The sequence below is a fragment of the Myxine glutinosa genome, chromosome 1 (genome assembly GCF_964187855.1).
Source record: "Myxine glutinosa chromosome 1, kmMyxGlut1.1, whole genome shotgun sequence".
NCBI lineage: Eukaryota > Metazoa > Chordata > Myxini > Myxiniformes > Myxinidae > Myxine > Myxine glutinosa.
The window spans coordinates 168,938,705-168,966,531 of record NC_136261.1 but is presented as its reverse complement, the minus strand read 5'-3'; the positions used below and the strand labels follow the sequence as shown (position 1 = coordinate 168,966,531).

Sequence of the window (27,827 nt, the reverse complement as noted above, 5' to 3'; positions counted from 1 at the left end):
CTAACTGGTTTGGGAATTTTGTTGAGTGAATGTTTATTAACTAAATATATTAAAACAAATGATATGTACAGTACCAGCTACTTACAGACAGGTTCATTCCTCACTTGCACCACACAAACAGGGGGACTCGATTTAATTTTTTGGAAAGTGTATCTTCATGATGTTCTTCATGCTCAACATCTCTGCTTTGTTTTGTGTTATCCTATCTTACTATAATTCACCAAATGTCCGTCTGTCTGTCCGTTCGAAGGTACCGTAAAAACTGCTGAACCGATCGCAAAGATATTTTGGGTGGGTAATCCTGGGACCCCCGGGAGTAAAATAGGCTATTTAGTTTTCCCAATTTCAGCTTTGGTCTCCAGCATTCTCAGGTTTGGACTGCCGCATAACATTCGCGTTCGCATAACGTTCATTGTGACGATGTTCTCATTGTGACGATGTTGTGACGATGTATGTGTTCACGGTAGTGTTTGACGTGACGGTGTGAACGTAATTTCGTTTTGTTTTTCGTTTCGTAATCCTTTAATGAACGTTTAATGTTTAATGAACGTTTAATGCCCTTCGATGTCCGGGGCCGCACGCGCGATACACTGTACGGGCCAGCGTATACCTCGCCCTTCGCTGTCAGGCTCGGGTAAACCGCTGATCCCCATCCGTGATGGGGACTGGGGCTTGAGACAGTGTCCCAAGAACGAGGAATTCCCAGTAAGCGCGAGTCATCAGCTCGCGTTGATCAAGTCCCTGCCCTTTGTACACACCGCCCGTCGCTACCACCGATCGGACGGTTTGATGAGATCCTCGGATCAGCCCCTGCACGGGTCGTTCTCGGCTCGTGCCGGTGCACCGAAAAGATGAGCGAACTTGACTGTCTGGAGGAAGTAAAAGTCGTAACAAGGTTTCTGTAGGTGAACCTGCGGAAGGATCATTATCGGGACAACATGAGAGCGAGTGAGACGCGAGACGTACGTGGTACGTGATCGTCCATGTACTGTTTAGCCATGTACTGTTTAGATTTTGATGATTTGCGTGTGATATGATTCAACGGATGTTTATATGAATCGTTTAAAATAAAAAAGCCTTCAATTTCTGATATTTTACCTTTTCATTTGGGCTTCCCAATTGAAGCCCTGCCCTTAGGGCAGATACTGTTGCTAGTAACATATAATTTATTGGTTTATATTTACAAATTTAATGGAGTTCTACGAAGTAGTTTCTGGTCGAGTGGATGAGGGAAATGCAGTGGAAGTAGTGCTTTTACACTTTAAGAAGGCATTTTGATAAGGTATCACATAGGAGGTTGGTGGCTAAGGTGAGGGCTTGTTGGATGGCTGGTAGAGTAGCTAAATGGATTGGAAACTGGCTTAGTGATAGGAAGTAAAGAGTGGCTGTGAGTGGTAGGATGTCTGGCTAGGAAGATGGAAGTAGTGGGATAACTCAGTATTGGTGCTGGGACCACTATTATTCATAATTTACATCAATGATTTGATAGTGGGTTTAAGAGTTTAAAAATTACGCAAAACTTGGAGATAATGGAGATAGCAGAGAGGGTGGTTATCAAAATCAGGAAAGTATTGATACTTTAAGAGATTAGCAAATGCAGTTTAAAATAAATAAATGTAAGGATAAGAATCTGCATCAAGTGTAACAAATGTGAGGGTGTTAGGGATGGGTAAGAATCATGAAAATTGAGATTAAATAATGCAAGGGCCATTCTTAGAGTATGTGACACAGGATAAATATCTGGGGGTGGTAAATAGACGCGGGGAGATCCACTCGCACCAGGTGGGCTGTATGATGCACATCTATCTATCTATCTTCTAATTATCTATTCGAATAGATAATTATCTATTCTAATTTTTTTCCCTGTTTATTAATTTTTTTTTTATCCCTATTTGTGAATGTCTGTTCGGTTGTGCCTCATGGACAGCCTAAGGAAGAGACTTAGAGAGGGAAGATGGGCTCCATTGGGGGGGGGGGGGGGGTAACTTTCCACGAATGAATGCAAATCCTTTGCTCATGATAAACCAAAACCCAGGATATACAACCAAGCAACAGATAAACAATAGGAAAATCCCACAGATATGCGGTGGTACAGAATACATCTATAATAATAAAAGGCAGTGTCTGTCTGTCCATCTGCCATCTCCTCCATAACTCCAAAACCATGAAACCTAGCGGCCCCAACTTTGCATGCATACAGGTGTTTGGACCTCCAACCGATTGCAATGATGAAAACTGGGCGTTTGGGTGTGTTATAGCCGGCGAAGCCGGTGTTGTCAATAAACGAGTACGTATTATGTTGAAAACCTGATTATGCCTTGGCTCGAGAATTCCGAACGCAGTGGACGCAGCCATCTTGCGGATGCGGAAGTATGCATAACAAATTTAAAACGTTCATTAGGAGTTTCTTTCACCCGTCATCGTTTGATTCACAATCTTATGCACCTCCAATGTATTAATAAAATAATTTAAGACCAACATCGGCCCGCACGGGCCTGGTTATCTTCAACAAAACGCATCACCAAACACCGGACCCAATGAGAGTCGAGCATTTGCAAAAATATTTCTAAAATGAAATCACTCAATGGTGGCCGCCATCGACCGGATGCGGAAGTTTGCATAAAACAATTGCGAAAAAGTTCAATAGGAGTTTGTTTCACCCGTCGTTCTTTGATTCACAATCTAATGAAACCTCTAATTAGCAATTAAAATACGTTAAGACCAACCTCGTTATCTTCAACGAAAATCGTCATCAAACACCAGAACCAATGAGATTCGAGCATTTGAAAAAATATTATTACGCGTTTCGGAGGGTGAAAACGGCGTCAAATATTCTAACATTGACGAAGAATTATTTTTTAGAAATCTCGCGGCCGTATGGGATAGTTTTTCACGGCCAGAAATATGGTATAAGCGGTTTACATATTTAGTTTAGAAATACGGATAGTTTTTCATGGCCGGAAATATCCGAAGTTGAGACGGAATTCACCGAATTAATCACTGCAAGCTAACGTCTTCTGGTGGAGGAAGCCGCAGTGCCCGGAGAGTCAGAGAACCAGCCCTGGCGCCTGACAGCGACTGAAGTTAGAAGACGACACACATACTGTGAAAACATATGTTAAGCCCAGATAAAATTTCTTAAAATAGGCCCTAAGCTAGCACATCGTATAGTTACTTCCTTAAGCTTCTTGTGACATTTATTGTATGCAGGTATTGCCATTGGGGAGGACTGTCTGCTCTTCTCTTTTACCAAGTCTTACCAGGTACGGTACCTACTACACCTACCTACTACCAACTACCTAACCTACTCATGCCATAGTGATGGGTAAAATAGTGGCAAGGGGCTTTGGCTTCGCCGGCCCATTGCGGCTTTGCAGTCGGTACTAGTCACACGCTTTTTGAAGATGATTAACAAGGTGCTCATAAGAAAAAAAACCAATGTGCTGGCTTACCAATATGGCGGCCCATCATCTTGGTCAGCCCACATCCACTCACTGGGTTCTTAAGCCGCCATTTTGTTTCGGCCTATTCAAACGTGCCTTGCCTTGGAAACACGATCGATTTATCATTACATAATTGAAGCATATCATCGACATCTGGATTCGGATATGAGGATGGGATCCTGACTAAATAAATGTCCAAATCTGGAGTGAAATGTGACAAAATTTACCATATCTCGCGAGTTTTATAACTAAGTGTATATATTCATTTATTTAAGTAAGGCTGTCATTCTCCTTCTGGGGTTCGTTTTTGTTTTTTTTAACAATCATTTTTAACTTTATTCATACTTCCATGGGATAGGGTGCCACTCCACTGTACCTACGATCTGTTTTTAAAATACCTGGGCCATTTCAACCAGAAGCAATCAGCTGGATATCGCTTGCCAAGCCAGCCGTTCCTTATCACCCATTTTGTGGGAGTGCTTGCTGGAGTGTTTAAGCCGCTTGGCGAGGGCTCTACAAATGGTCAGAAATACCTGTGTACTTAAATTAATTCGTTACAAGGCGGGGGCGTTTGGATATGTTATAAAACCATTTTTGAATATGATTAACTACCACTTGGTGAACTCTATTCAGGCTGCTTTTGCAAGCCATGGCGTTACAGTAGACAGAGCTCCCTTTTTGTTTTTGTTTACCCATTTCCTCCCTCCCCTCGCCCTCCACTCCCTTCCCCTCCTCCTCCCCGTTTCCCCTCCACTCCCCCTTTCCCCTCTCTCTCCCACCTACTCTTGCTCTACCCCCTTCCACCTTCCCCTTCTCCTCCCCTCTCCCCCTTCCCTCCATCCCCTTTCTTCCCTTCCCCTCCATCTTCTCCTCCCCTCTTCTCCCTCCTCTTTTCATATTCCCGTCAGGAAGCGACTCTGTTACCTGGCAATGCTGGGTACTTTTGCTAGTAATGAAATAAAGACAGACAGGTGCCAAGACAATTAAACGCCCTACCAGATATCCCTATCTAATCCCAAGGGGGTGGGGGGGGGGGGGGGGGGGGAAGCAAAATAACAAAGGAATATTTGCCAGGGTATAAAGAGAAAGAGGGTAAATACCCCTGGGCCCTCACCTGATAGAATAAAGCAGTATACTAAACTGATTAAAGGTATTTTAAACTATCACGGTATTTTGAACCAATTTCAATGGTTGCTAGAAGACAGGGCAGCACGAACAATCATAAGACTTTAATCAAACAAACATAAAATACTTATTTTAAGGAACAAACCCCCTCGTAGACTCCCTGAGACCCCACCTTTTCTAATGCCGTGAATAAACTTTGGTGCAACACGGGTGATGAAGGTTGTGGTCAAGTTTCATCAGAACTGTGTAGTTTCTGAGATAAGCGTTACGCCGAGGTCCCCCGTCGGTGAAGTGATGTGAGTTGACAACGTGGAAGACGCAAGGCGGCCATCTTGGATTTTGACGTGGCGACCCAATTTTCAATAGCGTTCTCCCTTATGCGTAGATACACCCACACACCAGATTAGAAGTTAGTTTATTTTTCAAGATATTTCACTCACAAGGTTCAGACATATATATGGTGGCGGCCATCTTGGATTTTGACGTGGCGACCCAATTTTCAATGGCGTTCTTCCTTATGCGTAGATACACCCACACACCAGATTAGAAGTTGGTACTTCGCTTATTTTTCAAGATATTCCACTCACAAGGTTCAGACATATATATGGTGGCGGCCATCTTGGATTTTGACGTGGCGACCCAATTTTCAATAGCATTCTTCCTTATGCGTAGATACACCCACACACCAGATTAGAAGTTAGTAGTTCGTTTATTTTTCAAGATATTTCGCTCACAAGGTTCAGACATATATATGGTGGCGGCCATCTTGGATTTTGACGTGGCGACCCAATTTTCAATAGCGTTCTTCCTTATGCCGAGATACACCTACACACCAGATTAGAACTTGGTACTTCGCTTATTTTTCAAGATATTCCGCTCACAAGGTTCAGACATAAGGCGGCGGCCATCTTGGATTTTGACGTGGCGACCCCAATTTTCAATGGGGGTCTTCCATATGCTTCGTTGCACCCACACACCAAATTAGAATTCGGTCCTTCGCTTACGCACGCACGTACGGACGGACACACGGACGGAGGGGAAAACCATAGTCCCCCTTTCGCTCCGCGGTGCGACTGGGGACGAAAACTATTTTCTAGCAAATTCCTATTTTGGAGGGGTGGGGGGTGGGGGGGGGGGGGACCTGGATTTAAATTTGAATTTAAATCCTGAACCTGGATTTAAATTTGAATTTAAATCCAGAACCTGGATTTAAATTTGACCCCCGGGCCCCTTTAGATCCCGATTTTCCTTAGTGCTGTGAACAAACTTGAGTTGCAACATAGCAAATATAATTTCTGCCAAGTTTGGTTACAATCCCATAAGCGGTTTTAAATAAGTTTAAAGTGTTTACGGACTGACGGCATCGCATAAGCTCCCCGGAACTATGTTCCAGGTGAGCTAAAAATTAAGATCGAAGAGTGCAAGGAATTTCAAACTCATTTTAGATTTTAATCTTATGTATCACATACAGGGTGGTCCAAAAGTCCTGTCCCATAGGTTAATGTTTGGAAATGCTGCAGGTATGATTAATTCCTGATTTTCTGTTTGGTTTTAGGCTGTGACTACACAGGAGTCCTACATGCATATGCATTACATGTTACAAATGGCGGAACCACAACATGGACGAGTGTACACTCCCCAACAAAAAGTGGAATTGGTTCTCCTACATGTTCAAGGCCTCAAGCAGGAGGCACAAGGAGGCAGCAGCAACATTTCTGATTGCAAGGAGAAATGCAACAAGTCCAGTTTGAAAATCTCCTTCAATTAAACATTGTCAATTGTCTATTAAATTCATATGTTATTACCTCCGCCACCGACGGTGGATGGAGGTTATGTTTTCACCCCGGATTATTATTTTTTGTATAAGTGACTGTCCCTATTCACCCGTAAAACGGGGTGAATAGGGACAGCCATAAAAATCCTATTTATTCCTATTTAACCCATATATGGGGTTAATAGGGACTATAAGTTGCTTTTTAAAAAAACAAGAGAACACTTTCAACCCAAATATCAACAAATCAGTATGGTTATCAATTTTCAGCGAAAAAAGTTTCCGAACTTTTTTTCAGTTTGTGTCCCTGTTCACCTTGCTGTCCCTATTCACCCCATTTTACGGTACAGACTTAGCAAAGTGTGACGAATTTTATGCGACGATCAGCAAGGGAAGCAATACTGAAAGCATATAAAAGGTGATCATAAGGAAGATGGCTTGGGAAGGTGATTTTTCACAAAGCTCTTTCGGACTTGTGGGATATCGTGAGACCTGAACTCCATACAGGTGCTCCAAATCACAAGATAAGTGCAAATAGGTCCATGAGTTAACTAGAACGGCACTCAGTAGAGAGCATACCTCTGCCAGGTGAACAGTTTACGTTTTCTATCCTCGAGTAGACCAGAAAATCACAATACAGAATCACATTTAATCAAAATTATCCGTCCATAACTTTTTGAGATATCCTGCTGTGTATAGTTTTTGGCCATATCTCCCAATGGTGAAGAATCACTTTTAAAATTCTACTAGCGGATCCGAATCCGGATCTTCACCAAAATCTGATTATTACGTCCTTGTCACATCCGCTACATCTCTGCCAAATTTCGTCCGACTCCGTCCACAACTTTTTGAGATATCTTGTTCACAAACAAACGGACAAACAGACAGACAGGGGGTGAAAACATAACCTCCATCCACCTTTGGTGGCGGAGGTAAAAAGAAATCCGTTTGTTGGAAAAGGTATTTCTATCGGTCTGTCTCTCCTAGTAAAACTATCTTACAGACGATGAAATACTGATGTGGTGTATCATATTGTGATCCAATTGTAAGGTTTGTGTGTTTGTCCATCTATGCCATTGGTCCAGACCTGACGGACATCATGATGATCCAAAGTGCTCGGATGCAGCAGATCTACATGCAACCCGTTCCGGCCATGCTGCAAAGCCATGGTAAGTAGCGTGCATCACCCAGCAAACACTAACAAAAAACATCACTGACAGAATGGTTGGGAGAACCTAGAAAACCAGACCACTGTTAAAGTTCCTGTTAGTGTGCACAAGGGAGGAATGGAAGCTGATGAAACCCATCGTTATATATCATTTCGCTGTCCAGTGTACTTGCATGTTAAATCCCTCATGGAAATCAAATGGGTAGGGAAATTTTTCTTCTGAACTGGCTAAATGAAATATTAGAATTACGCAAGCTAGCAACAGATGAAGTAGCTGATAATGATGTACAAGGAAACTTAGACAAAGAAAGGTATTTTCCCCCATCCTGCCTGGCATCCTCACATCCCCTTTTACGGAGTGTCTACCTCTATCACTCAATTTAAAAATCCCTTTGTACAAAAGCTAAGGCTCATGGACGAACTTGTACATAATTCGCATGAAGGACAAAAACGCGAGGTGACATAATTGTACATTATTAGGAAATTAGTAAACAATGGCCAAATTAAAAGTGTAAGCCTTAGAGGATTTTAAACTGGGTTCCCAGTATCAGCAAGCATAGTCTGACCAAGTGGTAGGGTAGGTATCTGGCCAAAGGCATTATGAAAGATGTCATGGAATATTAGGCCCACACGGTTTATTGTGGTAAGGCGCTTCGTGCTAGCACCCACAACAAACAGCTGAGTTCATGGCATTCCAGCCCCAGGATCAAACGCAAAACCAGACGAGGTGAAAACACTACCACCGAGATGCTGTGTGGCCGCAACACATAAAATAGGATGGCATGAAATTTCCTTCATGTGTGTGAACTGCTGTGCTCAGGTTTTTGTTGGGGTAAGGGTGTCGGGGGAGGAAGTCTGGGGTGAGACCAGTGTAATGGAGTCTGTTGTAAACCTTGGAATGTATTCTTGTAAAGCAATACTGGGTTATTTTGGGCGTTCATTTATCTAGCACAAATGGACATCTGTAAAACCAGCAATCATTTATATGGCAAGTGGACAAACTGTGGAAACGTATTTCTAATAATGATCTTGTTATCAACGGTTCAAAAAGGAGCGCTGAGGTTGCTCTGACATACAAATACTTTTCAACCGACCGCTGTCCCATTCAAATTCAAAGGTCATATTTTGAGTGGAGGATTAATCTGTCAAACCAGGCTTGGATCATTTGATTTAATGGCTTTCTCTGCAGCCTGCCTCAAAGAGAACGTTTCTTCATACATCACCCATCATCATTACAATTGCCAGCCGCAGACTCACTGTCACTTCTGGCCGAGCTGTGCTCTGGGATCCAAAACCATTCCATGGCCACACTTGTATACAGCTGAAGGTCAGAACCCTAGAACTCATCGACCAATCATGAGGCACTTCATTGCACCAGTGGAGCAGCGCAAATGACAGGGGGCTTATCAAGCCAGATCATCTTTGTAAGGTGAATTTACACATTGTGTATTTATTTTGCTTTGTTGTGTATAAATACATTTGTTGTGTATTTGTGTTTTAAGTCATGCGAGACCAAGTTGGTCAGTGTACTGTATGCCATCTTCCACATTGTGTACCATGTAAGATTGGACATGTTAATCTGTACCTTTGGCCAATGGGTAAATACCATAAACTCCACTGGCCAATCGATAAAGGTATGGGGGTTGGTGCTCAGCTGGACCAGTTTCGAGAGTTAAGAAGTGCCAGTGTATGCAGGTCGTCTCGTATATAATACAACATGTATAAAGTTGAACACAACCTGAAGAGACATACCTGCATACATGTTGGCCAATGTATGACCACCTTTAACCTGGGTACCGACTCCCTTTGCATCCACTGATACTAGCTGTAGATTTGAATTTGAGAATTGGTCCGGGTTAGCTAACCATTCATACCTAAACTGTCTAACAGTTGTTATTACAATCTATAAACAACAAAGAGCAATCAGATTGCAGACCCTCGCCAAGACGTGTTTGTATTTTGTGTGGTGTTTATTAGCTGCTGTGTTTGGGGAGTTTATTGGCTGTGTAGATTTATGTTCAATCCAATATGGCTGCCGAACCACGTGAACGATGACGTCATCAATTTAATTTTCACATTCGATTGTTGTGTAGATCATGCTCAAGAAATTTCAAACTGATCTGATCAAGAATTCTATACTCGTCTAATTATGACGTCATATTGAAGGCACCGATGACATAATCATGAATATATGTTGTTCCCAATCTGGAGTACTCGACAATGAGACGTTTCAATTTTTTCCATGGAGCGGTTTAGGAGATATGGAGGTGCAAAGTTTTTCGGTTTTTCCAAGATGGTGCCCGTGTCACGTGACTTGTCACGTCATAATTATAAAAAATAATTATATAGGGGAAGGCGCTCCTATGGTGAAAATTTCGGGTCAATCGGACCAACGCTTGCAGAGAAAAGCATACACATTCTGTGCAGACAAACAGACAGACAAACAGACAAGAAGACGTCATGCAGACCACGATACTTGCAAAATACACCTCTCACCCCCAAAAAGGTTGTCATGGATACATCACATTGTCCATTTCATTAAGATTAAAATTGACGATCTAAATCAAAGCTCGGGTCAATCTGATTGAAATTGATGATTTTTCAGATGAAAATTGATATTACAAGTTTGACCTTGAGTTGACCTTTAACCTTTTGACTTTAAAATAGTTGGTTTCCCAATTCGGTGAGGTAATGTGCAAATGCTATTTAATTTTCAAGTCAATCGGATGAAGATTGACGTTTTTTTTCAGATGAAAATTGATTTTGTAAGTTTGACCTCGAGTTGACCTTTAACCTTTTGACCTCAAAATAATTGGTTTCCCAATTTAGTGATTCAATATACAAATGCTGTTCAATTTTCAAGGCAATCGGATGAAAAATGGCGACTTTAGAAATTTGACCTCCAGATGACCTTTGACATCAAAATGAATAGGCTTCTCAATTGTGACGACCTCTACAACTTGGTGAAGTTTTATACCGATCGGTTTAGAATTGTGACCTGTAGGCGAGTCAGACAAACAGACAGACAGAATAACAAATGCAACTGACCAATATACGGACGGACCCAAATGCAATACCCTCTCCTCTGGCGAGGGTAACCAGGGTTATAGATTCACACCCTTCCTAGTGAAAATAAGTAGTTAAAGAATAAAATAATTAATGTGGTGTTGCCAGTGTGCAGGCATGGGCCAAATGCCCTCCTTATGTAACCTTGTCTGTCCTGAAATTAAAAGTACTAGGGCATGCCCGTACTATATATATATCTAAAATTATATCCCCCCCCTCTATTTACATGAAATGGTTTGGTCCATTCGCAAAGCCAAAGCGGACGGCTTGCGAGTATGGTGACAACCCCCCCCCTCTATTTACATGAAATGGTTTGGTCCAAAGCGAACGGCTTGCGAGTACGGTGACAATCCCCCCCCCTCTATTTACATGGAATGGTTTGGTCCAAAGCGAACGGCTTGCGAGTACGGTGACAATCCCCCCCCTCTATTTACATGAAATGGTTTGGTCCAAAGCGAACGGCTTGCGGAGTTTGGTAAAGAAATCGCCATAGCTCGGTAACTACTTGTCCGATTAATTTAAAACCTTGAAAAGGCACATCCTCGGGTCCCCAGCAATATACCTGGCAAGTTTCAAGTATATCGGACCGGTAGTTGTCGAGAAACAGCGGTCGCATACACACACACAGACACACACACACACAGAGATTACTGGAATTATCGATAGACTAGGGCATGCCCGTACTATATCTATATCTAAAATTATATCCCCCCCCTCTATTTACATGAAATGGTTTGGTCCAAAGCGAACGGCTTGCGAGTACGGTGACAATCCCCCCCCTCTATTTACATGAAATGGTTTGGTCCAAAGCGAACGGCTTGCGAGTACGGTGACAATCCCCCCCTCTATTTACATGAAATGGTTTGGTCCAAAGCGAACGGCTTGCGAGTACGGTGACAATCCCCCCCCTCTATTTACATGCAATGGTTTGGTCCAAAGCGAACGGCTTGCGGAGTTTGGTAAAGAAATCGCCATAGCGTGCCCAAACGCGCAGGAAAGCGAAAGAATCGCAAATTAGTTTTTATTAGTTTTAAAACATAGTTTAACGCCAACATAGCGCCAACATAGTTGTGAAATAAATGAATACGCTCTCAAATGTGCCGTCCGAGGCAGAGTCTGTTCGGCACGTTCGGCACACGTGATAGCTCGCTGCTCTCTGATTGGTTGAATCGTTTTTTGGACATAGCTCGGTAACTACTTGTCCGATTAATTTCAAACCTTGAAAAGGCACATCCTCGGGTCCCCAGCAATATACCTGGCAAGTTTAAAGTATATCGGACCCGTGGTTGTCGAGAAACAGCGGTCACAGACAAACAAACAAACACACACACACACACACACACACACACACACACACAGAGATTAGTGGAATTATAGATAGATAACTCAAAAGTTAAGAAGTCCAATGCTATACAAGCTCCAGAGTTTATGATGACAATTAAAAGTGAATATGGTGATTATCAAATCAGTTGGATTCAATCTGTGATAAACGTTTCAACTTGATTAACGTGCAAATTAATCCATCATTGTGTCTTACACCAGCTGTTCCTTACATCTTCCCATAGACTGTAACCAACATCCAATAAAAATACAGCATTTGCTGTTGCTACACTTGTACTCCAATTTTATTGTCCACAAGACAAATACACACATCATCGTTTGTTACTAACCTAATATTGCCAATAAGCAGAGGTTTGCTTTGACATTCACCGTTTTACGACAAGTGTTCCACAATTAAATACACTTTGACAGGCTTATTGAGGTTCATAAGAATTCACACCATACCTCTCCATTCATGCCAGTTTCCTCGAAGGTATTCTTCACGAAACAAGGTGCATTGGCGTGTTCGAGACACTTTCACAATAACTTCTTTTTTTGTTGACATCTCATATCCTGGTCTGGAAATCGCTTGTCTACTCTGTAAATACGTTCCTCAAATAGACTTGCAAGTAATAAACACCGAATGGGACTGTGGTCAGACTATTCCACCCAGGAAGCCCCAATGATGGAGTGGATCATGGGAATAAGGAAAACAAGGGTTTCGGAGGATAATATGTTGTGGGACGAAACTGACGATCGATTTGTATCAGATTGAAAAAAAAATAAAAAATGACTCGCATCATCCACTGCCAGACAACTCTCCAGATAAAGCGTCCAACATGTATCTGTAGGCTCACAATCGCAACTCCAAGTCCCCAAGAGGCTCAAAGTGAGAGTCCACAATGTCAGGAGTCACCTCCTCCAACTTTTCTGGCTTCCATCGTGGAGAAGAATCGCGATCCACCAAAACTGCACGAAATGGTCGGGAAGACTTCAAGGTTATACCAAAAGGGCGGAACATGCATGAGTGTTAGGAACAAAACAATTAGTATTCATCAAGGGTATTATGTCTATGGGAAGGGGGCTTGAGTACAATATTACAAACTAAAAGTTTTTCTGAACCATTTAAGACAAGGTTCTGGTACCTGCACTAAATAGAGAATAGCATTACAAAGTCTGGGAGGTTGGGGGTTCGATTCCGACCCTGGCTGAGTCATATACCAATGACAAAAAAACCGTTTTTTTCAGGCTGCTTCCTAACTTGCGGCTCCGCATTTAGAAGACAGACCATGGATGGATTTGCAAACAGGTGTTTGTGTCATGTGACACCAAGTTGGTCAGTGTATGCCATCTTCCACATTGTGTGTCATGGAAAGATCGGACATGTTAATCTTTACCTTTGGCAAATGGGTAAATACGATAAACCCAATGGTTGGCATTTCATGTGAAGGGTTGGGGAGAGCAGATTTTTGACTGTGGAGAGCAAAAGAGACGTCACTTCCTTCCCCCCAAGGTTAGTGGCTGTTTTTTCCAGAGTTAAGTCCAGTGTTGTCTCACGTGTTTGTCTTGTGTTGTAGCCCATGCACGAGCCTTATACCCGATTAAAAAGTGACAAAAACCAAACCACCTTTTAGAGGCCATTTTTCCCCACAGAGCAGGGGTTGGCCTTTTTCGGGCACCGTGGTCCCCTTTTTGAAGCAATGTTTTATGACCGGATGCCCTTCCTGCCGCCAACCTTGTTGGTCGCCTTTTGCGACACACAGGGAATTACCAGTGAACTGGTACTCAATTTGCCGACCTCGGAAGGATGGCAGGCTGAGTCAACCCCCCTGGCATTAATTCAGCGATCGACCGGGATTCGAACCCAGGATCCTAGGATCCCAAGCCGGCACCCGAACCGCTAAGCCAACACCAGGATTAAAAAGTGACAATTAGAGGCAAATATGTAACTTGCAATGTTTGCAAGAAATCTGGATTTATAATCTCTTTAATGTTAACTCGTATCATTGATGCAAAGCTAATTAAAACATTATTTTTAAAAACAATTAATATGGCGAGGACAGCTTGTGATAACAAGCGTTACGCCTAGGTCCCCCGTCGGTGAAGTGATGCGAGTTGACACAGTGGAAGACGCAAGGCGGCCATCTTGGATTTTGACATGGCGACCCAATTTTCAATAGCGTTCTGCCTTATGCGTACATACACCCACACACCAGATTAGAAGTTAGTAGTTCGTTTATTTTTCAAGATATTTCGCTCACAAGGTTCAGATATATACAGACTTGGCATTTAATATGGAATATATATTTTTTCTTGACTTATAATAATAATAATAATTCATTTATTTTGTATAGCGCTTTTCCAGAAGCCCAAAGGCGCTTTGACAGAGTGGAAAACATAATGCATAACAATACATGAAAACAACAATTGCAAAAAGACAAGAATCAAGAAAACAAACAGCAGCGATATACGGCATATATATAAGACAAGAATCAAAAAGACAAGACAAGAATCAATAGGGAAATATTTAAAGCAAAAGGAGGGAGAAGGAGAAGAGATAGTCAGGGGTTAAATGCTGTGGGTTGAATGTTGAATGCAGCGTTGAACAGGTGGGTCTTTAGTGATGTTTTGAATGTGGTGAGTGAGGAGGAGTCTCTGATGGTGTGAGGTAGTGAGTTCCAGAGGGTGGGAGCAGCGATGGAGAAGGCCCTGTCCCCCCAGGATCTGAATTTGGTCCGGATGGAGGGGGTCAGGAGGTTGGTACCAGCAGAGCGGAGGTTGCGGGTGGGAGTGTGTCTGGAGAGGAGGTCAGCCAGGTAGGATGGGGCCAGGTTATGGAGGGCTTTGTATGTCAAGAGGAGGATTTTGTACTGGATTCTCTGGGGGATGGGGAGCCAGTGAAGCTTGTAAAGGACGGGGGTGATGTGGTCACGGGTCCGGGAATGAGTGAGTAGACGGGCAGCGGAGTTCTGAATGTATTGGAGTTTATTGGTGATTTTTGAGGGTGAACCATAGAGGAGGCTATTGCAGTAGTCCAGACGGGAGGTGATGAAGGCGTGGATGAGGGTTTCTGCAGCCGTGGAGGAGAGGGATGAGCGGAGACGGGCAATGTTTTTCAGGTGAAAGAAGGCTGACTTTGTGATCTGTTTAGTGTATTTGTCGAAGGAAAGGGTTTGGTCAAAGATGACGCCAAGATTCCGGATGTGAGGGGAGGTGGATACTGGGATACCGTCGATGTTGAGGGCAAAGTTATGGGTGGATTTTGTGAGCGTTTTTGGGCCAATGATGATTATTTCAGATTTATCACAGTTAAGCTTGAGGAAGTTGATTTGAAGCCAGGATTTTATTTCAGTGATGCAGTTTGTCAGGATAGAGTGGGTGTCGGTGGAGACGGACTTGGTGGAGATGAAAAGCTGGATGTCATCGGCGAAGCAGTGGAATTGGAGACCATGACGGCGGATTAAGTGACCGAGCGGGGACAGGTAAAGGATGAAGAGGAGGGGGCCAAGAACTGAACCTTGGGGGACACCTTGGGGGAGGGGAGCAGTGGGGGATTTGCAGTTATTGATGGAGATGAACTGGCATCTGTCAGAGAGGTATGATTTAATCCAAGAGAGGGCAGTGCCGGTGACGTTAAAGGTGGATTCAAGTCGGGTGAGGAGGATAGTGTGATCGATGGTGTCAAAGGCAGCGCTGAGGTCGAGGAGGACGAGAATGTTGAGGTTGCCAGCGTCAGAGGAGAGGAGAAGGTCGTTGGTGATTTTGAGGAGAGCAGTTTCAGTACTGTGGTTGGAGCGGAATCCGGATTGGAATGTTTCATACAAGTTATTGGCAGAGAGATGATGTTTGAGTTGAGTGGCTACAGCGCGTTCCAAAACTTTTGACAGAAAGGGTAGGTTGGAGATGGGTCTGAAGTTGTTTAGGGTGTCAGGGTTTAGACCAGGTTTTTTTAGAATGGGGGTAACAGCAGCAATTTTGAGGGAAGGTGGGACGATGCCTGTAGACAGGGAGGAGTTTATTGTTGCAATGATAAGTGGAGAGAGAGCAGGGAGGGAGGCTTTGACAAAGCTGGAGGGGATGGGGTCAAGAGTGCAGGTGGCAGTTTTCATTCCTATGAGGAGTTCAGAGAGGTCAGTAGGAGAGATTGGGGAGAACCGAGACAGGGGATGGCAGGACAAGGGGGGGCAGGTGGTTGGAGGGGGAGCGGGTGCGGCGGTGGTCAAGCTGTTGTAGATGTTGTCAATTTTGCGTTGGAAGAAAGAGAGGAAGGAGATGCAGTTGTCTACTGTGAATGACTGGGTGGTGGTGTTCAGGGGGCGGAGGAGTTTGTTTATTGTCGAGAAGAGTGCTTTTGGGTTTCCGGAGCCAGAGTGGATAATTTGAGAGTAGTAGGCAGAGCGGGCGCGGGAGAGGGCATCTTTGTAGTGTTGTATGTGGTCCTTGTAGGCTTGGGAGTGAACTGTGAGACCCGTTTTATTGCGGAGTCTTTCAAGTTGGCGAGCACGAGTTTTCATCAGGTGGAGTTCAGGGGTAAACCAGGGAGCAGAATGGGTGAAAGAAACTGTTTTGGTTTTTACAGGCGCAAGCTGGTCAAGGCAGGAGGAGAGAGTGTGGTTGTAGTAGTCAGTGAGGTCGGAAGGGGTGTGGAGGTCAATGAAGGGAGAAGTGGACATTTTTTCAGAGAGGGTGGATGAGAATGAGGTGGGTGAAAGAGCGTTTAGCTTACGGAAGTTGATTGTGCGATAATGCCTTGGTGTTGGGGCGGGGATGTTGATGGTCAGAGTGATGGCTAAGTGGTCAGAGAGGGTGAGGTCGGAGCCATAGAGATGGTGCAAATTTAATCCAGTGGAGCAGACAAGGTCCAAAATGTGACCACGGATATGGGTAGGAAAGTCGACATGTTGAGTGAGGTTAAAGCAGGTGAGTAAATCAGTGAAGTCAGTGGTTATTGTGGAGTCAGTGGAGTCCATGTGGATATTGAAATCACCAAGGAGGAGGATTGAGGGGGAGAGGGAACATAGCTGGGTCAGAAAGTAGGAGAAGTCAGACAGGAATGATGGGTGTGGTTTGGGAGGGCGGTAGACGACAGCCATGACTGACTGCGTGTGACCAGAGAGTTTTAAAGCCAGGTGTTCAAATGATGGAGCAGATGAGATGGAGATGAGGTTGGTCTTGATGTCTTGACAGTGGATAACGGCAATTCCACCACCTCGGCCCTCCGAGCGTGGTTTATTGACGTAGGAATATCCATTGGGTGTGGTGAGGTTGAGTGTGTAGTAGTCCAGAGGTTGTTGCCAGGTTTCGGTGAGACAGAGAAAGTCCAGTTTGTTATCCAGGATGTATTCGTTCAGGATGAGGCATTTATTGTTGAGGGACCGGGTGTTGAACAGGGTGAGCTTGATGTTGTTTTGAACAGCAGGGATGAATTCAGGTGATTTAGCCAGGGTTCGTAGGCAAGAGGTGCGATCGTGTGGGTTGCTGTGACCAGGTGCGCTGGGACGAAGAGTGAGAGTGCGCTGAGCCGACCAGAGGACGGGGATGGAGTGACCTGATTGCAAATAAACAAACTTGCGACCGGAGCCACGGTGAATGTACCTGGGTCGTCGGAGGAGTCCATTTGATTTGATGGCAGAGATGCATGATGGGGTGGAGCGGGTATTGAGCAGAAGAAGCCTTGCGGCGGAGTACTTCAGAGCCATGCCAGGCAGGAGCGAAGGGACGAGTACGAGGCCAAGGTCGAGGAGGCAAAGCGGCAAACGCAGCGGCAAACGCAGCGGCAAACGACTGCAGCCGCTAATCAAGACCACAGCGGCAAACAAGGCCACAAGGCCACCGGCAAACAAGGCCACGGCCACAATCAACGGGAGCGGGCCTTTCGAATTCCGTATTCCGTACCATCAAAAGCAGATTCCGTTATCCAGCCGGAGAACACGCGGCACGTGCGGGTGTGAAAAGGCAGGACAGGTGTGAGATGTCAGGTCAGAAAGGTAGAAGCAGACCCTGTACATCCATCCAGTCGGAGAAGCGGCGAATATGCAACGCCAGCGTCCTCTCGCAACCGAACCCGGAAGTCTTGGGTTTACTTTCTTAACTCAGTATATCAATCTGGTGAGTTTCTTTTACACTTTGGTGATTTATTTGTAAAAAGAACCATGTCACTGATTGTCTGTCGCAGCAAGAAGTCAACAACAGGATTACATCACAGGTGGCGTGGCAAAATGTACGGACAGGTGCATTTGATGATTGGCTTCACAGTCGGGTATACAAGGGTTGTTGCGTTCTGTATTAGTGGAAAACACTCTGCTGCACGTCTCCAAAAGTTATTGCCGCTTCCTCTGGAGATGGTCCGTCAACTCGACAATGCTGTTTGTCATGGAGTGGTGGCTTTACGAAATTACGGCATGAAACAGCGTGCTATTGCTCGGCAGTATGGCATCACTCAAGGTCAGGTGTCAAAGATCCTGAAACGGAATGCTCAGAAGGGTGTTCCAATATAGAGGGTGGACTCCAATACAGAGGCCAGGACGTCCCCGCAGAACCACAAGGAGGGATGATCGCCAGCTGCACCGGTTAGTCCGCAATGGCCGTACCAAGTCAGCTAATCGGCTTAGGGATGAGTAGCAGCAACTGACAAATGTGCCTCTATCCAGAAGGCTAGTCAACCAACGACTGGTTCAAGCAGGCTATCGTGCCAGGCGTCCCCTGAGAAAGCCACGCCTGACCAGACAACACCGCCAGCGCCGATTGCAGTGGGCCAGAGAGCACCGCCAATGGCAGCCAGGACACTGGAATCACGTGATCTTCAGTGACGAGTCTAGATTTCTGGTCTATCGTCAAGATGGCCGCATCCGAGTATGCAGACAAGTGCATGAAGCCTACAACAAAGATTGTATAGTGCCAAGAGTCCAAGGTGGAGATGGTGGGGTGACCATTTAGGCTGCTTTTCATACAGGGGGCAAAACTGACCTGGTTGTTCTGAATGGAAATCTGAACCAGTTCAAGCAAGCCATTCTGGAAGAAACATTGCTTCCATTTGCTCGTGCAGCCTTTCGAGGAAACTTTGTCTTCCAAGATGACAATGCACGGCCTCATCGTGCTCGCATGATCCAACACTTTCTTGCTGACCGTGGTGTAGAGCATATGGAGTGGCCTGCCATGTCCCCGGATATGAATCCGATAGAGAACTTGTTGGCAGAATTAACGCATCAACTCGACCACTTGGACCAGCAGCCGACCTCTGTGCGTGAATTGCAGCAGGCTATTGTCACTGCATGGCAAGCGATTCCTGTCCAAACCTTGGCAAATCTCGTGAACAACATGCCTCAACGTGTACGTGCTCTCCTGAATGCTCGTGGGGGTTACACGAAGTACTGAACTGTAATTTTACTGTCCGTAATCCCAGTCGTAATTTAACTTTTGTTTTTGTTATAAAAAAAATTTGGCTAATGTGCAAAATAAAGAGATACTTCTGGAAAACGTACAGAAGTTTAACACAGTACTGTCCATGAATTGAGTTCGATATCAGTTTACATCACTTTCAAGGATCAATTTATTTGTTTCGAAATGTCAAATGTGGTTTTTGTTTCTTTTAAAGGTCACATTAACAAAATCTAGAATAATTTCAACATAATTCCAATGAACTTTTGGTTCTAAGACATCTTGAAAAGTAAGTTCACCCCCACAAAAAAAATATTCCATATTAAATGCCAAGTCTGTATATGGTGGTGGCCACCCAATTTTCAATAGCCTTCTTCCTTATGCCTAGATACACCCACACACCAGATTAGAAGTTGGTACTTCGCTTATTTTCAAGATATTCCGCTCACAATGTTCAGACATATATATGGTGGCGGCCATCTTGGATTTTGACGTAGCGACCCAATTTTCAATAGCGTTCTTCCTTATGCGTAGATACACTCACACACCAGATTAGAAGTTAGTAGTTCGTTTATTTTTCAAGATATTTCGCTCACAAGGTTCAGATATATATATGGTGGTGGCCACCCAATTTTCAATAGCCTTCTTCCTTATGCATAGATACACCCACACATCAGATTAGAAGTTGGTACTTCGCTTATTTTTCAAGATATTCCGCTTACAAGGTTCAGGCATATATATGGTGGCGGCCATCTTGGATTTCGACTTGGCGACCCAATTTTCAATAGCGTTCTTCCTTATGCCTAGATACACCCACACACCAGATTAGAAGTTGGTACTTCACTTATTTTTCAAGATATTCCGCTCACAAGGTTCAGACATACATGGCGGCGGCCATCTTGGATTTTGATGTGGGACCCAATTTTCAACAGCGTTCTTCCTTGTGCCTAGATACACCCAAACACCAGATTAGAAGTTGGTACTTCGCTTATTTTTCAAGATATTTCATTCACAAGGTTCAGACATATATGGTGGCAGCCATCTTGGATTTTGACGTGGCGACCGAATTTTCAATAGCGTTCTTCCTTGTGCCTAGATACACCCACACACCAGATTAGAAGTTGGTACTTCGCTTATTTTTCAAGATATTCCACTCACAAGGTTCAGACATACACGGCATCAGACATACATGGTGGCGGCCATCTTGAATTTTGAAGTGGGCTGCACTCACACACCAAATTCGAATGCGGTCCTTCGCTTACGCACGCACGTCTGCATGCACGTCCGCACGCACGCACGCCCACACAGATGGACGGACACACGGACAGAGGGGAAAACCATAGTCCCCCTTTCGCTCCGCGGTGTGACGGGGGACAAAAACCTTAAATATACAGCAGTCATCAGTACAGAGTATCGATGTATTAGTGAAGGACCTTGCCCCATGTTTGCATTTGACTAGGCAATGGGATAGGTTTTTGGTATTGCTGTGCAGGCCTACAATGGTCTTGCCAAAGCCTATCTAGGGCTGAAGCATAGTTTTTCATTTGGTCTGGGATACCATTGTGTTTGTACCGACGTCGTGTGTAATTTGTCGTTCACCTGTTAAAATGCCTGTTGTAATACAGCTCTGCAACAGCTCATTCAAGCTTAAAAAGCGAGGCCTTAGTTATGCGGTTTAATCATGCTATGCGTGCTCATTGTAAAGCGATTGTAAGTATATGAACAATAGTCAAATTAATTGCTTTTGTCAAAGCGCTGGCTTTGACCTCATTTCTGTGTGCGTCCATGGTAAACGGTTGAAGTTGCAGAAAGTAAATGTCAGGTTGCTATTGCAAATGCTTAACGCTTAATATTGTGATTACATCAGGGCAATAAGGTGTTTTGAAAGGTCAGGGCTATGGCACATCATTCCTTCGGGATAGTCAATTGGACCACTTTGACCGACCGTGTCGACACCCTGCTTGCTAATCCATAAGGAAAGTTTTCTGACTAGAGACCAAATGAATAAGATGTTCTCAGAGCGTAGTATTGTATTTATAATTCCATTGCTGGAGGCAAAATGCACCCTGAGAGAGATCTTGAGAGAACACCAATACCCCAAACCAATATATAAATGTTAGGAAGGATTTAAAGACGTTCAATGACAGAATTGTACTTGCTGGATTTGGTTTTAGCCATGGCAAACTCGCCAACCTCGCTGCCTGTGTCGTACAAGGCCGACTTCATACCGAGATTTCTAACCACCTCCACTCGTGCAAGCACCACATTGCTATCAATGGAACCCTGGCCACCTCCACTTTCGTTCCTCCTTTCCCCCTTATCTGAAACCACTGATCTCTTCCACTTCCCACTCTTTCTTCCAGGTCCAGGGGCTTCCATTCAACTCTCACTTCAATCCCATTTGAAGCCCTGTGGTTGTTCAAGCCTACTCATCTTTCCAGGGCTTCAAGTTGGGGGGTACACCACAACACCATGTCATCCATCCCGACCAATGATCCTTTCTATCTCGATTTACTCCTCTCCCCTCTGAATCTCAATCCTCTTATTTTCCAGTATATTGTTGTATTGTATTGTTTCCCTTTCTATCCTTTTGTTTTTGTTCATTCTCTTGCTTGCCGTGTGCCTGTTGACTGCTCATCTGTCAGTATTTTTTTCCTTTTTGTCCTCAGTCACCTTGCTCTTCCATGAGCCCAGATTGTATACTTAAACTAGAACAATGTGACTGTGTCGCCAATATGCCTCCGCATAGTCCCACAATGGATAGATGCCATCACTCTGCATGTGTATGGGTAGTGGATCACGTTTATGAAGTTTCGTGTTGATCGGATAAGGTTCGTTTTTCTATACAAGATGGCTGCCAAACCACGTGACCTTTGACATCATTTTCAAACTATATGCAACAGTGCTCTTAGATGATATTTGTAAAATTCCGCATCGATAGGGTGAGCGGTTTCAGAGATATAATTATTTAATATTTTCCTTCAATCCAATATGCCTGCCAAACCATGTGACCTATGATTTCGTAAATTTAATATTTCAATACAAATGGGTCATAGATCATGTGCATACAATTTCAGATTTTTAGGATAAGGAATTCAATTAAAACATTTTTGGCCGGTATACCACATCACCGATGATGTCATCATTATCGTGCTTTTGTTCCCCATTGGGAGTACTTGACAATGTGCCAAGTTTCAAAATTTTCCATTCAGCGGTTTCCGAGAAATATTTTTTAATTATTTGCTTTTAATCCAAGATGGCTTCCATACCATGTGACCTATGATGTCATAATTATCATAAAACCATTCTGCATGGGTGTCACTCCTACCCTGAAAGTTTCGTCTCAATCGGACATATGGTTGCTGAGAAAAACGAGGTTTGGCCCGTACAAACGGACGGAAGGACGGACAACCCGAAAACATAATGCCTCCAGCAACTTTATCGGCGGCGACATAGAAAGAAGAAACATGTTACGAATCAACAATATTTTGCGATTCAATCCACTTAAAATTACTGACCTGCTCTCACTCCCTCGAAGAAATCATGTCCTCTCTAAGGAAAAAAGAATAAAAAAGTCATTTGCTCACCGTTTAGTCAAATATTCAAAATGGACAAATTCATGATAGTCATTGCTTGTTTGGACAAGGAGAACTTTTGACCACTTCAAGTGTCCCTCTTACCTTGTGCTTTTGCACGAGGCGCAAGCCAAATACAACTAAACTAGATTGGGCTTATGGAGGCCTGATATCAGTCCAACAACACCTTAAGCAATATTAACATTCTGCAGGCAACCACATAGCGAAATGTTTTAGGCAACGAAGCTCAGATGGCACATAACTCAATAATTAGCCTCGACGAGAGTCAGCTCATAAACCTGTCATTTCAAGCAATGTTGTTGCTCGTCCCTTATAAGCAATGCTGTAAAAGCCCGTATCCCTGTGGAAGCATCAGTGTGCTCATGAACGGAAGTGAGCATCCCTGTAGCTGAGGATTAGCCGAAACAATTCTTCATTTCAGGGGGATGCTGAAGCAGCCTCCAACCAAGGGAGGAATTAAAAACTTGGGTAGGATGCAGCACACAATGGACTACTCTTTTCAAAATTCAACATCGTATATTTAACATCCACAAGCAAACATAAGTAGACAAAACTAATATAAATACCTTAACATTCCCGACACACGAGGGTACTTAATCAAAAGGGAAATGGAACCTGCTTGAGGGCAGCCTTAGGTTGCTCCATAAGGCTCGGCAAGCCAGAAAAAGATCGTCTTGCAAATCTCAAGGCTGAACTCACCTTCCTCAAAGTTTGTCACGTCCGTCTTTGGCATATTCTCTCCCTCACCTCAAATGGCACCTCTTTAGACTGCCCGATACAAGGCAGAATATCTTATCTCTTTGTTTGTCTCTAAACTCGTGTACTCAAAACATTCAGTTCTGGCCACATCTTACGCCCACACACCCATTGTATTAATCACACCAAAAGACGTTCCCTCAAACCCAAAAATGTGCGAAATGGGACTGGACTTTGTGTGTTCTTCCCACATGAAAAGGTAGAGAATGTTCTGTCCAGCCTTGACCTTGCTTCTTCAACAAGCTCAGATGGCATCAGTGCCCATGTTCTCAAATCCTGCGCTGTTGTTATTGCTTCTCATTTTTCTCTTTCTTTCTTTCTCTTTCTCTCTTTCTTTCTTTCTTTCTTTCTCTTTCTCTTTCTCTTTCTCTTTCTCTTTCTCTTTCTCTTCAGACCAGTGAACTTCCGATTTTAAGCAAAGTCATGGAATCCATCATTATTGCTAATATAAAGTCTTTCCTGTTTTTACACAATTTAATCTGACCATTGGTTTTCATTCCATCATGGTCATTCAACTCTTGATATGCTGCTGCTTCCTCTCTCTCTTCCTTCCTTTTTCTTTCTCTCTTTTTTTTCTCTTTCTTTCTCTTTTTTTCTCTTTCTCTCTTCTCTCTCTTCTCTCTTCTCTCTTCTCTCTTCTCTCTTCTCTCTTCTCTCTCTCTCTCTCTCTCTCTCTCTCTCTCTCTCTCTCTCTCTCTCTCTCTCTCTCTCTCTAAAATGGCTATATGCCCCAAATCTAAGACAAGATGTCAGGACTGCCTCTCTGGACATATATCGGACATTTGACTCTGGCATCCTGCTTTGCTTTCCAGATACAAGGCAACCATCATTCCTGGATTTCTGACTTTCTCCACTCACGTGCTGTGAACCACTCTCTCAATGGTGAAGAATCACTTTAAAAACTATAGTATCTGTATCTTCACCAAAATCGAATCGATTCATCCTTGGCACACACTCAACCTGTCAACCAAGCTTTGTCCAAATCCATCCATAACTTGTTGAGATATTCTGCTCACAGACATACAGACAACAACAACAACATGCATTTTAAGGCCATTTTCCCTGCAAGAGCGGGGGTTAGCCTTGCGGTCCCCATGACGATCTTCTCCATTTTGCCCTATTTTCTACATCTCCCCTTGTTAACCCCCTTGCCCGCATTTCTTCTTCCACCATCTTTAGCCAAGTCTTTCTCGGTCTTCCCCGTCCTCTACTCCCTTCTACATTCATTTCCATCACTCTTCTCAACCAGTCACTTTCATCCTTCCTCAACACATGACCAAACCATCTCAACCTGTTTCTCTTCACAGCATCCATCACAGGCTCTATTCCCATCATCTTTCGCAATTCATCATTTGTCTTCCTCTCTCTCAACGATACTCCGCACATCCACCGAACCATTCGCATTTCCACCCTTTCCAGCCTTCGTTGCTGCTCTACGTTCATTACCCATGTCTCGCTCCCATAAATCATAACACTTCTCACACATGCAGCATACACCTTCAACGACACCGAAACAGCACGCCACAAACATACAGACAAATGGGTGAAAATAAAACCTCCATCCACCTTTGGTGCTGGAGGCAGAAATGGTATGCGCAGCTTCTTTGTTTGACACGAAACATTTAAAAAGGATAGCGCATGGACAAAGAACCATAGGTAACAAGGTTAGCGACCATTGCACAGGCTTGAATTCCCTTGTAAGGGAGCTCGTATTACAATGGAACCCTCTCCTCTCCTCGCTGCTCTCAGTGGAGCCTGAAGTGCCCAAGCAAGTGCATTGGGCCCAATCCTCTTCTTCATATCCATAAATGACATCCGATGCTCTGGAGAACCGAACCTTCTTATCTTTCTTTTACAGATGATTCCACATTGTGTCACACAGTACCCAATCCCACCAATAGTCAGACAGCAGCTGTGTCAGTCTGTAGATCTGGAAATGATTAGATGCCGTCTGATAAATGGAACATGTATTTCAATCTTGGACAATCTCACAGTGTCACTCTGGAAAGATTGTTAAATTAACCTATCTATCAATTTCCATGGTCCACTGGAAGAGGGCCTTTTTTGTTCCTTGCTTCTCCCATTTGCTGAACAGCCTTCCTCAAGCTGTTCCACCACAATAATAATTTATAGCCCCATTAACCCTTCCTAATGCAACCCTTTTGCTTGCAGGTTTCAATGAATCTTTCCCTCTCTACTCTTTTATTTTCCCGTTTGTTCATTCCCTTGCAGCGTCCAACTGTTGCCCCACTACCCCAAAACTCCACCCAAAACCTCGGTCACCTTGCCCTTTCATGAGCCTCGACACTGTAAAGAAAGAAAATGAAATGCCCTGCCTGTGAAACAACAGAATGACAGTTTATAATCGAGTTTGGTATTGAACCTAAACCTCGACAGCTCCGACGCAAGCATTGTACCTCTGATCCATCTAGTCAGCCCCAAATCACCAATACAATAAGCTAAAGATAAGGTGGTGAAAAATGCTCACCATGCAAGCCTGGCTCATGCGGTACTCCATTACAAATGAGGCAGCAATTTCCCTGGAAGCTCCATCTTGAAGCTGCCGCAAGGTTATCTTGAGTGATGTTGGAGACATCTTACGAAGTGTCTTTGACAAGAGAAGAATTGTAGAAGGGAGGTGGGAGAAAGGAAGTTGGCAGGTGTTGCAAAAGACAATGTGTAAGACAACTTAGTAAGAGTGTACATCAGAACCTACGTAATGCAGTGACCCTTTTTTCCCCCCAAAACTACATTATGCTTTCAACCCCCCAGCCATTCTACCGTCATACCCATCTGACCTGCAGCTGTTTTTGCGACCATGCACTACCGTCCTTCTCCAGGTTCGACATAATCTCTTCCATGGTGGAGGCAGAAAAAAGGCTGGAAAAAAAGACAATTTTTTACATTCTTGTTTAACAAAATAAAGTATAAAGCCACAGATTTTTAACTGCACAACAAATCATTCAAGCAAAAGTCCAGAGAAGAAATTCGTTTTCAAATAATAACAACAATGAAGAGCTTTTTATAAGAAATGTGCCAAAACATATTCTGATCATTACACTCACTAGGGCATGCCCGTACTATATATATATCTAAAAGTATATCCCCCCCCCCTCTATTTACATGCAATGGTTTGGTCCAAAGCTAACGGCTTGCGAGTACGGTGACAATCCCCCCCCTCTATTTACATGAAATGGTTTGGTCCAAAGCTAACGGCTAGCGGAGTTTGGTAAAGAAATCGCCATAGCGTGCACAAATGCGCAGGAAAGCGACAGAATCGCAAATTAGTTTTAATTAGTTTTAAAACATAGTTTAACGCCAACATAGCGGCAACATAGTTTGCCAACGTGAAATAAATGAATACGCTCTCAAATGTGCCAAAAAAAAAAAAAAACGCTACCCGTACGCTCTACCCCGCCCGTACGCCCGTAAACAAAAAAAACAACGCTCTTCGCTTCCGCCCTTCGCTCTGACTGAATTGGGAGAAATAATGCGCATAAGAAATTGAGAAATTATTATTTTCTCCGGAAGAAATCGAATTACGTACCGTAATGGCGCACGCGCTGGGCTCAGCATCAGCTCGCTCTCACATCGGTCACGCCTACGCAATAACGCGTTCTGTGATTGGATGCCGGAAGTGCAGTCCTCACTGTCCGGAAGGTCGCAAATCGCAGTTACGATGAATCGCAAATTAGTTTTAATTAGTTTTAAAACATAGTTTAACGGCAACATAGTTTGCCGACGGGAAATAAATGAATACGCTCTCAAATGTGCCATCCGAGGCAGAGTGTGTTCGCCACGTTCGGCACACGCGATAGCTCGCTGCTCTCTGATTGGTTGAATCGTTTTTTGGACATAGCTCGGTAAGTAATTGTCCGATTAATATGAAACCTTGAAAAGGCACATCCTCGGGTCCCCAGCAATATACCTGGCAAGTTTCAAGTATATCGGACCGGTAGTTGTCGAGAAACAGCGGTCACAGACAAACAAACAAACAAACAAACATACACACAGAGATTAGTGGAATTATAGATAGATAGCACTTTACCAGTTAATTTTTTCCATTTGTTCTGCAAGAACGAAGGAATTGGTTCTTCCGGTTTTGCTCTGCAAGGCAATCCGAAAGGTATCAGAGAATAAGAGCCAAATTTCAGCCTTCGCAATAGAACCGTGTGTGCCAACTGTAACATCACTGAATAGGGAAG

At 43.8% G+C, this 27,827-nt stretch overlaps 1 protein-coding gene across 2 annotated transcripts in view; it reads right to left on the bottom strand.

Annotated features, from left to right (window-relative positions):
- Positions 1-12,180: 12,180 nt before the first annotated feature.
- Positions 12,181-27,827, bottom strand: part of HIBCH (3-hydroxyisobutyryl-CoA hydrolase) — a 150,668-nt gene continuing 135,021 nt past the window's right edge. For both annotated transcript variants that reach the window (XM_068121836.2, XM_078779670.1), the window contains 5 exons: positions 27,671-27,729; positions 26,421-26,502; positions 26,111-26,230; positions 22,789-22,822; positions 12,181-12,862 (listed from right to left, as the gene is read on the bottom strand). In XM_068121836.2, the coding sequence (XP_067977937.2) occupies positions 12,747-12,862; positions 22,789-22,822; positions 26,111-26,230; positions 26,421-26,502; positions 27,671-27,729 (411 nt within the window). In that variant the 3' untranslated portion in view covers positions 12,181-12,746. The remainder of the gene's footprint in view (positions 12,863-22,788; positions 22,823-26,110; positions 26,231-26,420; positions 26,503-27,670; positions 27,730-27,827) is intronic.